We start from the raw sequence: 12,220 nt of genomic DNA on the forward strand, positions 1-12,220 counted from the left end.
CACACATATATATATACATATATATATACACACACACACACACACACACACATATACATACATATATACATTTTATATATATACACACAGTTAGATATATAAAGACATATTTCCACAAACAACTGCATGAGAGGTGTTTGACAAATGTTTCTGAATATAATACAGTGGGTGTGGCAATATGAGGTCACATTACCAGGAAGTTATTTAGATTTGAATATTTCAAAAAAATCACCAAAAATACACAAAATCATATTTCTAAAATCCAAGTCATGTAAGATGTGGGTCAGGATTGTGTGATTATATCACAAATGGAGTGACATCATCGGGTCACATGAGCAGGAAGGCATATAGATTTGTATATTTGAAAAATTCATTAAAAATACACAATCATATTTACAAAATCCAAGTTGTGTAAGATGTGTGTCAGGATTGTGTGAAGATATTACAACTGGTGTGACATCATCGGGTCACGTGAGCAGGAAGGCATATAGATTTGTATATTTCAAAAATTCTTAATAAACAGAATAAATGACTTTTCCAAAATCCAAGTCGTGTAAGAGGTGTTAAAAGTGTTACTGAATGTATTACAGGTGCCATAACAACACCGGTTTCTATCAGTTAAAAGAAAATGTTGGAGTAATATGTAATAACTTAATGCATGGTGAACATCCCATTCACAGCTTAAAATTACGTATTAATGGTTTACCACTTAATTCACATCTTTACATTTTATTTGTATGATATTTTGCATGTTTTTGAATCTCGGAATGCATATCTTTTTTTTAATGCACTTTTGAGTCCCTTAATTCGCTCGGCGAATGTCTAACGAATGTCCAACATAAAACCAACTTTACCGCACCAACAAGCGCGAGGTAGTGAAGCTGACGAGGTTTAATACAAGAGTAGCAGAATAAAACACATTTACAGCTCAGAGAACCACTTAAGAGCTACGAAGCATATTTTATATGACAGATGATTACTACTGAAGACTATTTTAAATAAATAAGAATATCTCGAAGTCGATAATGCAGTTACCACCAAAGCTGCTAAAATGATAGCTGTTCCGATACTTTACAAGAGAAAAATCCACTTTGTCATTGAATCGTTGTAAGCATACCAGGAAAGAAGCTTTGAAATGTCTTCCAGTTATCTATAGTTACCACTAAACTCATCAAATGTGAACCTACCGTGCAGAAGATTGAACTGTAAAAAGAACTCGTCGTAACATTTTTCTGGCATTAAATAATTAACCAGAACATCTTTGAAAGGGTCCATAAATGATGTTTCTACAACCGCTTCCGCCATGATGCAAACGTCAAATCAAGTCACGTGATGTTGTGCGCTGCTGTAATTCGTCTCCTTTATTTATGGAAACTCTTCTAGTAACTTGTGTTCCCACGACTTGCGGCCCAAATTATTTCTTAGTTGATATGTATTATTATTATTATTAGTAGTAGTAGTAGTAATACCAGTATGTGTATAAAATTTGACTTGTTTTTTTTCTGTCAGCGAAAGGTGGTTCCATATCGCCGATATAAAAAGATACCTTGCTAGTTTGTCCTCAGTGACGCTCCGTAGAAGCGATAGTGAAAATGAAATTTTAGATGTGGTCATTTTTTGTTTCTTTGCACTCAAGTTATCCCAATTACACAGGCTGAAATGAACACGAATCGCTCAATAAGAAAAAGTGAATCGGGACTAAGCTCCGACATTTCAGGCCAACCGTATTGCGTCTCAGTGTTGAAAGAGGGCTACTGCACAGCTGAATCAGACGGGACGTTTAGAGCTGACGGCACTATTTCTTTAATTACCGGACCACAGACTATTCTGGTAGACACCGGAGGTCCATGGGATCGAGACTTTCTGGTCGCAAAACTTAAGGAGAAGGGTCTGACACCAGATAATGTTGCTACAGTAGTCGGAACCCATGGTCATTCTGACCACGTGGGAAACTTGGGGTTGTTTCCAAACTCCAAAATAATCGTGGGATGTGACATAAGCGTGGGGGATCGATATCTGCCTAACCAGCTGGCTGAGGGAGAGCCATATCCTATTGATGATTTTGTAAGTTATTCATATGTCATATATGGCCATAATTAGACTCTAACGTTATATGTACTGAAGTAGCATACAAGTATAATTAACTGATCCACTTTATCCACAAGGTATCCGTCATTCCCACGCCTGGCCACATGGGTAGAGATGTCAGTGTCCTGGTGAAGGGAACATCAGAGGGGACGGTCCTTGTTGCTGGAGACTTGTTTGAACGTTGCCATGATGAAGATTCATGGAAGGAGCTGAGCGAGAATCCTCAGATACAAGAGACCAACCGACAGATGGCGCTGCAGATTGCTGATGTGATCATTCCCGGACACGGGCCATTATTTAGAGTCCACAGGGAATAATGGCATTGACGTACTCCTGGACTTGAGTTGTTGAGCAATTATGAAACCTTGATCACAAAGAACACATTAATTTATATCACCAGTCTGACGCAGGGGTTCTAAAATAGGACCTTGGTGTTGACACTGTACAGCTACTGTAGATGTGAAATGAGATCACTTCATTCATCAGTGTTGACCATTCATACTTCAATCTTAGTTTTTCAGTTTACCCGCATTGAGTGCTCAAGGCAGTGACACACTTGCTTGGGTTATTTTTAGGCTTATCTTGTTTTTAGATCATGTGACAAAAGATGGCTATGGAAGATATGATTGTAACTCAGCAGTAAATGAGGTTAAAGATGGGACTTTGGCTAAAATAATCTGTGGATATACATTTTATGTGTGGCATCTTAATGCTTTATATAGGATTAATACAAAATGAAACCTTTGGGGGGAAAAGGCTACTGTTGTGAATTTTTTTGGTATTTTTAAACAGTTAAGTACAGTCACAATAGGCAATTATATAAAGATATCAAGAGTAGCAACAAGTAATCTAAGACACTTGCATGATTTTTAATATCTTTTTTTGTGACCTAAATGTTAAATCATTGCTTCATGCTAAAGCCGTTTGCCATAGCCTGTCAAAATATATGCTTTATGATTATTTTGTGTCAATATAAATATGAATTACAGCATTTTACTATGTTTGCATGTGTTTTTGTTCTCATCCTCAGCCCAAACTTCTTTAGGACCCGCAGCATCCGCTTAAGAAATGAATTCTTATTCAGGTAGTATTTAAGCACAGAACATTTACTCTACATGAGTGCTGTCAAAAATAATGGATGTAAATTGCTTTTAAAAGTTATAGTAAGTGTTTACTCGCTGAGCTATTGCTGTACAACATTTTACATTTTGTAAATTATTTAGGTCAGCAATTAACTTTACTTGACGTTAAGGTCAGGTAAAGTTAATTAATGTCAAAAGTTTCTCACAGTGGTTAACCAACGAATATGCATTCAGGAAAGTCTCACCTCTCGTTTCATTATTGCCATGGCAGCTTATGTTGATGAGGTATTTGAGTGTTGTGGTAAACAAATCAAGAACCAATGTGGACTTTATTAAATAAAGTAGTATTTGTTCTACTTTTCAGACTCTTCTTAATAAATATTACTATATATCTGATTTGCGCCATTATTGAAACATTAACATATCTGTACCTTGATCCATTACCCAATAGGTTTGACATGCAGTCATTATATGGAATAAAATTATGCAAATATCTGATGTATTAGTGTGAACTTGGTCAGAGTTTCCGCTGCTGGTTTATAGATTTTTCGATAAGAGAACATGTGGGATCTGAACATAAATGCAATAAAAGGTTCAGAGTTCAGTAAAGAGCCACACGCAGGCCCACACCTCCAACAATTAATAACATTCACTGATATCTGGCTTTAAAGATAGATGCCAGGATATAATAATTATCATATGACATCACTGAATAGATTATATTGCAACCATTGCACCTATTGAGGTCATATGTATGATTGGCTAGCAATAACAGAAGCTTTATAAGAACAAAGTTTTTGACAGAGTGACATTGGTAATTCAAAGTACAGTCATCATTTTTATGGTAACTAATAAATCATAAAAATGTGACATCAGTAACTGACCTGTTCACAGGTAGGTGTGCTAGTCTAGTCATATACAGTATATAATTCATCCTCTCCTCACTTTAGCACTCGAGAAGAAAGTTTGTTAGTTGAAGTCTACCTAATATTTCTCATTTTTAGTTAAACAAAATATTTACATCATGTGTACAGGAAAGTGCTCCAAGTTTATTGGCATTTGTCTCTATCCGCTGGCACTGCTGTCCATCATCTGCAACATTTTTCTGTTCTTCCCTGATTTTCAAACCATTTATTCCAAGGAGGAAGCAGAGGGACTCTACCGTCTTACAGATGAGATCAAATACATGGGAGGTGTTGTTGGAGGAGGCATCTTGGTGAGGAAATTCTCTTTCTCATTGTATTGTCACTGAGCTTTCCCTGACATTTCTGCTGGTGTTGTCTGACCAGTTTATAGGCACTATTTACATGAATATCCTAAAAAGAGAGCATACTTTGTAGGCTACATATCTTTAATATGTGACCCTGGACCTCAAAACCAGTCATAAGTCGCACGGGTATATTTGTAGCAATAGCCAACAATGCCTTGTATGTATCGATTTTTCTTTTATGCCAAAAATCATTAGGATATTAAGTAAAGATCATAATCTATGAAAATATTTTGTCAATTTCCTACCATAAATATATCAAAAATGTATTATCATTAGTAATATGCATTGCTAAATGTCTTTATTTGGACAACTTTAAAGGCGATTTTCTCAATATTTTGAGTTGTTTGCACCCTCAGATTCCAGATTTTTAAATAGGTGTATCTCGGACAAATATTGTCCTATTATAAGAATCCATACATCAATGGAAGGCCCTGATGTATAAAATCCATTCAAAAAATTGATCCTTATGACTGGATTTGTGGTCCAGTGTCACATATATTGATATAGATACTGTTTTTCCGTTTTAGGTGTTGATCCCTGCGATCCACATCCACAGCACAGGGAGACAAGGCTGTTGTTCAAACCGCTGTGGGGTGAGTTTTTCCAGGGTCATGGATTTTAATACACTAATACACTTCAGTAATTGAAATACTGCCTAAGCATTAAAGCTAGTGTGTCTACTTTACTTTAAAAAGGAATATTCATAATTTTAAAGAGATAGTTCACCCAAAATAGAAATATTCTATCATCATTTACTCACCCTCATGTCATTCCAAACATGATCAAATATGCTCTTCTACATTTTCCATTTAGTGACCCTTGCCGGTTGTGTTGTATTTGTCCATTAGATGTTCCTGTCCATTATCTTCGCTGCAGTTGGTGTGGCTGGTGCCCTGTACAGTGGCATTATAGCTGTGGTTGGACTGATTCGTGGACCAGTTTGCATGCTTGAAAATGATACATGGAGCAGACCATTCCTAAACAGGTATGAAAATGAATGGTCCGTCCCATTTCAAAGGGCCTAAGAGGTTTAAGAGGTTGTTTTCCGAAATGAATATTTATTGAAAAAATTTATAGAGAGGAACAGAGGCTCTCTCTCTCTCTCTATGGCCCTATTAACTGTGTTTGTGGAGAGTTACTGTTTTCTTTTTCTTTAATGTGACAATTTTTTTGTTGTTTGCAGCACTGAAAGCTACTTGGGAAACTCTGAAACTTGGGAAACTTGCGAAGAGCCAGAAAATATTGTGGTGTTTAATATTGCCCTGTTTTCTGCCCTGCTGGTGGCCGCTTGTTTAGAGCTGCTGCTCTGTGGATTCCAGGTGCTCAACGGTCTCTTTGGCTGCATCTGTGGTACATGCAATCACAAAGAGGTATGTACTCTAGATACAAAGGTGACTTCATTTCTAAAGGTCAAATCATTCATTTACCGCATTTATTACTAATAGTCATGCAATATCTAATAGAAAGATTGATTTATGGTTTCAGCATGGTGTCTTACACAATTTTTTGATAGTGGATCTAAATTATGCTCTATTTCCTTTAGGTGGCATAAGTTCAAAATGACAACAGCCAGATAACACAGGATCAAGATTTATCACCAGACATGTATCAGTCTTCATTATCGATCTGTGACCTTTAGCAAATGTGGGAGTGTACAGTAATAAACAAGAAAGGACCTACGAAGTGTACTTCACTGACTAACATTATATGTTGTCTATAAAAACATTATTTAGAGATTGAATAACAGATTGAGAAAATGTGGCAGCACTACCTTACTGGTAATTTCCAAATAAAATAAAATTGGTCCATTTTTTGTATAAATGTAAATAAGTTTTTTTTTTCTCATTTTATCCAGATCTTTTAATAATAGTCAATGTTATGTTAATATTAATGTATTTATGTTAACATGGTAAAATATAATAAAATAATGTTCTTCAAAAAAATAGTAAAAAAGGGGTTTTAAGTTCACTTTTGTTGCTGAATTACATCTGTACATGTGTATCAAGAGTAATAGCATATTCAACCACTTTTATGTCAGGCAGGACTTTTTTGACTATGATCTGAATGTACCCAGATGTTTAAAGCATTTTACTCTTTAAAAAAAAAAAAAAAAATTTAGCTAGTGTAGTTGGTTGTAGTGGCTGAAATAAAACTCATAAAACTCAATTTTAACTGGTCTTGGGTTGCTTCTTTATTGCACTTTTGTGATAATCTATGTGACTTACTACTGAGGAGTTAAATGTGGTTCAGTGTGGTTTTTGGAGTGTTTCTGCATGTATGTTTGTGTTCATTCATTAGTATTTTAAGCAGTATAAGAGGAGACCTTAAAAAGAAAACGACAAGCAGTGGACTGTTTCTGCTCTCACCGCAAACGCATTTCCTGAAGTAAACTGAAGAGATGAGACTGCAGCACAAGAGACGTCTTGGTTCATTGGCATCAGTACCAACAGAAGAAACTCTCTTCCAAAAAACACAAACGGTGAGTGCAATTACAACATCCACATAATCATTTTCTACATGTTAACTTATGTTAACAGATACAACTTTAAATTTTAATAATGGATTAGCAAGTTTTGAACTTAATATCAACTAACATTAATAAATGCTATATAATTATTGTTCATGTTAACTAATATAGTTAATTAATGTTAACAAATGAAACCTTATTGCAAAGTGTTACTGTAAATGTAAAATATAAGATTAAAAGAAATTCCATGTGTATTAAAGGCATTTGACTTCACTGCCATATGGCATATCTATAAATACATTTAAAATGGCATGTTTTTGGGCAGTCCTGACTTTTAACAACTTCTATAAAAGTAATGCATGTTAGTCTAGAGGTATTCTTTTCATTTAGTGTGCAAGTAGCGTATATAGGCTATAAATATATTTAAATAAACCACGCAAGATTGCTACTGAATTGGACAGCTTTGACATTTCTGTTAACTAATTTTCTGTTCTACTGTAAAAACATCACTTATACAACACAATAATAATAATAATAATAATAACTAATAAGACAATTAATAAGACAATGAAGTAAAGAAAGTATCAGAACATACAGTTTTCTTTTTTCTTCAACTTTTTTAGCTCACATAATTGTTGTGCAACATTTTTTTCAATAAAGATGACAAATGTGTGGGTGCCAGGATGGCAAGATCTGAAATGTACATTGTACCCTTTACGAGACTGTTCATGTCACTTGACCTTTAGAAATACACATTTCAACCCTACACTCATTTCTAAACACTTTGAGTAGGAGGAAAGGTTTATTCTCAGACACTTTTGTATTTCCCACGCACACAAGCTACTATACATTCTTGCAATACTCTGCTGAACATCTGCAAATAACCAATAACCAAGATCTCTTCTTGGTGCAAAAATTGTTAGGCATGATATTGTTGCATTAACAATCATTACACAACCATTTGCTTCTCTGTCATTACAGGCCATTGAAGGTTAGTCAAGAAGATAAATCCTGAGACCAGCGATGTCAAATCTTACGAATTTGACATGTCCAAAATCAGAAAAAGACCAGGTTTTTGTGGTTGTGTATTCAGTGGTTTTCATTTTTGGACTAATCCTCAACCTGACCGCACTTGTGATTTTTTTCCGTAACTCTAAATCACGCTCGCACACCACCGTGTACATGATTCACCTGGCCTTTGCTGATATTATTCTGGTTTGTACACTTCCTGTGCGGATCTATTACCACGGGGGGTTGGGGGTTCCGAACCTGAAAATCTGTGAATTTGCTGGTCTCATACTGCTAAGTAACATGTACAGCAGCATCTTCCTCCTCACGTGCATTAGCCTTGACCGTTGCGTAGCAGTCTGCTTCCCGCTGTCTTCTCGTGTCCGTGAGGGACGCAAGAAAGCATGGTGCGTGTGTCTGGGAATCTGGATCCTAACTATTACAACAAGCTTGCTGATCTACTTTCAAAAGAAGCAAGACAATACACAGCACAACATCACATGTTTTAGTAGTTTTCCTAGAATTTCGACTCAGAAACCTGCTCTCGCTTCCACTCTAATTGTTGGGTTTGGGATCCCACTGACTGTTATGATTGTCAGCTCATGGGGGCTCATCCGAGCTATTAGTAAAAGCACAGCTGTCCAGACTAGCGACCTAGTAGACAGCGGAAGGATTAAAAGGATGATAATAACAAACGTGGCCATCTTTCTGTTTTGTTTTCTGCCATATCATGTTATGCTCGTGCTACTTGATGACTATAAAAATCCGTGCTCACTGTTAACAGCCTACCAGTATAGCCTCATGGTAGCCTGCCTGAATGCAATGCTGGACCCCGTGGCGTACTACTTCACAACGGAGACGTTTCAAAGAAAAATGGACGTTGAAGCTGTACGCAAAAAATGGCAAATGAACAGTCACAGCTCAGAAGGAAACAACTGCTCACGTGCCCACAACGTGAGAGCATCAGTGGGGTCTATTCAACTCACAAGATCAAAATGAATGTTCATGTAGGCTAGGTCTCTCGTGCTTACATCGACATAGTTTACATGACAATTCACATATAGCTATCTGCTTTTGTAAGAAGGAAACAAGTTGAGAGATAGAATAATCATGTATGACTCAAAGGTTTTAAAAACAAAAAACAAAATAAAAAGAAAGAAAGAAAACCACAAGAAGTCTGACTTTTACATTTCTGGATGAACTGCTGACTGCATGCAAGCACAGTATGTGCAAAAATAAGTGTGGTCTTTATCATATATGCATCTCTGATAAAGTAAGTAAATGACTCATTCAGTCATTGATGTGCAACCCCTACTTTTTTTTCACAAGGAGCTCTCACTGGGAAGCCATTGTAATGTAACAGTATGATAAATTAGGATCATTTTTTTGATGAATATATGCAAAAGACAGTGAACTTATTCTAAGACAGTTAGATTAGAGCATTATATTCTCATCATGCTTTTCAGTAATTATTCATAACCTTTCAGTTTTGCAGCAGTTTTTGTTCACGTATTTCAAATGTTAATATTTGTAAGTATCGGTGCATTATAATTTTGCATGTGCATTTTTGATATGTGCATGGCATTTTGTTACTTTTCCATATAATAGTAGACTATATGGACATATGTGTTTAATTTAACATTGCCTGCTTAGAAATTTCCTGTTACATAGTGAAAAGTTTTGAAAGTTTTGATATTAGTTGTTTGAAAAAAACCACCAAAACCCTCTTTCCTGCCTGTTTCCACACTTCCCCCTCTCCACCACATCCGTTTGACCTGGTATACATAGCTTGTGCGGAGTACAACATAAATTGTGTGTAAATATGTTAATAAAAGTGATTAATACTTACCGAAGTATATTTAATTCTCTTTTGCAGTTTTAATCATTGTTATCCATCCATGTGGCTTTCTTTTTCTGATGCCAAAGGGAAACAAAAAGCAGGCATTGCATTGATAAATAAAAACATACACCTTTTTTATTTATTTAAAGGAAGGATGGTGAAACTTGTTCCTCTCATGACCACGTTTCCCAACAACCGGCTTTAATGTTCTGCTTTTTATCTCCCTTTAAAACATTGCATTTACTAGCTTGAAGCCTCATCTTCATTAGTGAAGATGACAAAATGACTCATTGCATAAATGATTGCTGTTAAATTATAATATTAGAATACTTGAATCTTTTACTTGTTGCTAAAAAGCCGTTTTATAAAACGGATAGTTCCGGTCCTTTATTCTGATTGGCTGAGCCACGTTCGAAGCTGTTGTAAATTACTCTACAAACATACACCTTTGTTTACGTTTGTCTGTTGCTTGGAAACCACATTGTTGCAACCACAACTGATTCTGAGGAACTGTTTGGTGAAAAAATACTGTTTTTATTAATATCATTACACTTTATTTGCTCTGTTTTATTTTGTGAAACCTTACTACGTATATGGAATAACCGTTTTATAAAAGCAACAAGCCCTGTGAAGCCGTGGTTTACAGTGAATTTATATTTATAAATATATATATAAATATATATATATTTGAATTTAAAGCCAAATTTAAAGGCAGAGTAAGTGATTTCTGGTAGCCAATGTTGATATTTGAAATCACCAAAACAAACACGCCCCTACCGAGCTTGTTTTGCGGTTCGGCCCGAATCAGTTTTCTAAAGTGTTTTTGAAAAATCACTTACTCTGCCTTTAATGTTCCTGTGGCTCAGTGGTAGAGCACAGTGTTATCAGCGCAAAAGGTTGTGGGTTCAATTCCCAGGGAGCACACATACTGATAAAAAACATATAGCCAGAATGCACTGTAAGTTGCTTTGGATAAAAGCGTCTGCTAAATGCATAAATTATTATTTATAACAGCTAAGGGGGAATTTATAACTCTGCTTCGCATCGTGCCTAACAACACCCATTAGCTGTTATACATTCACTGTAAACCACGGCTTCTTGGGGCTTATTGCTTTAGTTTTCCACGGCTCTGGCAGAAACTGCCTTGTTGCTAGGAGACGCGTGACAAATAGAAACAATATGTTCTAAAATCGACTCAAATATCAAATGTGTTTGATCTCCTCCGACTGGATTAAATCAGAGTCTGAAGCTAAAAATCAAGAGTCTGTGACCATCACACATTACACGATTTTCTATGAAATCTGTCATCTCAAATCTGCAGACTGGCTCTGACTTTCAGCAACTAGTCAACTTCTTCAGACTGTAAATCGGGACAAAATTTGTGTAGTGTATTCCAGTCTTTAGAGGGTAGGTCTGATTTTCAGGGATATGATCTTTCTCCAGTACTGCCTTCATTTTCATCCTGCACGTCTTAAGTTAAGGATTGACATTTTGAAGGATGTATGTAGATAACCACAAATGTCTGCTGACTGAGTGATTGACTAAGCCAAAAGCAGGGGTGGTTTCTTCATTAGGACGATAGGGGTGACGCAAGGGAAGTACGAAAGGGAGGGATTCTTTCTATCACATTCAACCACAGTGTCACGCACTTGCTGCATCCCAATGTGCCTACTTATACTACGCCCTTAAAGTATGTACTCTTTTAGTGAAGAAAAGTACACACTTTTGAGTGTGTAGTAGAAGAGTAGCCAAGCTTTGGGACATACTATCACGTAGGGCTGTGATTCGTGGCGATGATATAAAGTGTGAATCGACGGAAATTTTTCTAAATCGTTTACATAGATAGGCCTGTTGGGGAAAGCAAATATATCCGTGTTGCTTTTAGTGGGCAGGAATTATTCATTCATTCATTCAAAAGAAAGCATGGATGAATGAGTAATAGAATGTGATGTGCTTGGTGCAATTGCACTTATTATAAGTGTATATGTGTATGTCCTTTATACTTCTATGGCTCTCAATAGATTCAGTGGTTGGAGTTGGGTTAATACTCTGACAATTTCTGTTGCTACTTTCTGATTACGTTTCTGACTACATTTAAAATCAAAACATATTGATCATTTAATAATTGTTGTAATGCTAAAATGTTTGTTTTCAACTTCCAAATAGGTGTCCAGTGATTGATAAATAAATATTTGATTTCTGAATATTGTACCCTAATTGAAGTAGCCGTTTAAATAGGATCATGATTTTACATACCATTGCATGAATGACTGCCTAACACATAATATATTATTATATTTATGACTAACGATCAAATGATTAAGTAGTTAGAAACTAGTTGCTATGAATACAGGTGCCATCAGTTGTCTTTTTATGAATGACTTGTTTGTCAATGAGTCAGTGCTGCTGATGCAAAGTAGACTATTTGTTACCAAACACCATGTAACTAAATTAGGATACAATTA

At 35.9% G+C, this 12,220-nt stretch overlaps 4 protein-coding genes across 4 annotated transcripts in view; 3 read left to right on the forward strand and 1 right to left on the reverse strand.

The window, feature by feature from the left end:
- Positions 1-1,363, reverse strand: part of LOC107754705 (mannose-P-dolichol utilization defect 1 protein-like) — a 6,773-nt gene extending 5,410 nt beyond the window's left edge. The window contains exon 1 of the mRNA XM_016571276.1: positions 1,188-1,363. Coding sequence (XP_016426762.1) covers positions 1,188-1,305 — 118 coding nt within the window. The 5' untranslated portion in view covers positions 1,306-1,363. The remainder of the gene's footprint in view (positions 1-1,187) is intronic.
- Positions 1,364-1,457: 94 nt separating this feature from the next.
- Positions 1,458-3,082, forward strand: LOC107754706 (metallo-beta-lactamase domain-containing protein 1). The gene is made up of 2 exons (XM_016571278.1): positions 1,458-2,064; positions 2,166-3,082. Exons 1-2 carry the CDS (start codon positions 1,660-1,662, stop codon positions 2,403-2,405), a joined length of 645 nt encoding a protein of 214 aa, XP_016426764.1. The 5' UTR covers positions 1,458-1,659; the 3' UTR covers positions 2,406-3,082.
- A 1,068-nt stretch (positions 3,083-4,150) lies between these two features.
- Positions 4,151-6,576, forward strand: LOC107754707 (transmembrane 4 L6 family member 5-like). Its single transcript, XM_016571279.1, has 5 exons — positions 4,151-4,386; positions 4,968-5,033; positions 5,289-5,425; positions 5,624-5,810; positions 5,984-6,576. The coding sequence occupies exons 1-5, from the start codon at positions 4,195-4,197 to the stop codon at positions 5,990-5,992; spliced, it is 591 nt and encodes a 196-aa protein (XP_016426765.1). The 5' UTR covers positions 4,151-4,194; the 3' UTR covers positions 5,993-6,576.
- A 293-nt stretch (positions 6,577-6,869) lies between these two features.
- LOC107754662 (lysophosphatidic acid receptor 6-like) lies at positions 6,870-9,402 on the forward strand. Its single transcript, XM_016571203.1, has 2 exons — positions 6,870-6,919; positions 7,889-9,402. The coding sequence occupies exon 2, from the start codon at positions 7,931-7,933 to the stop codon at positions 8,912-8,914; it is 984 nt and encodes a 327-aa protein (XP_016426689.1). The 5' UTR covers positions 6,870-6,919; positions 7,889-7,930; the 3' UTR covers positions 8,915-9,402.
- Positions 9,403-12,220: the final 2,818 nt, after the last annotated feature.

Source organism: Sinocyclocheilus rhinocerous, unplaced genomic scaffold (genome assembly GCF_001515625.1).
Source record: "Sinocyclocheilus rhinocerous isolate Xijiao unplaced genomic scaffold, SAMN03320098_v1.1 scaffold742, whole genome shotgun sequence".
Classification (NCBI taxonomy): Eukaryota; Metazoa; Chordata; class Actinopteri; order Cypriniformes; family Cyprinidae; genus Sinocyclocheilus; species Sinocyclocheilus rhinocerous.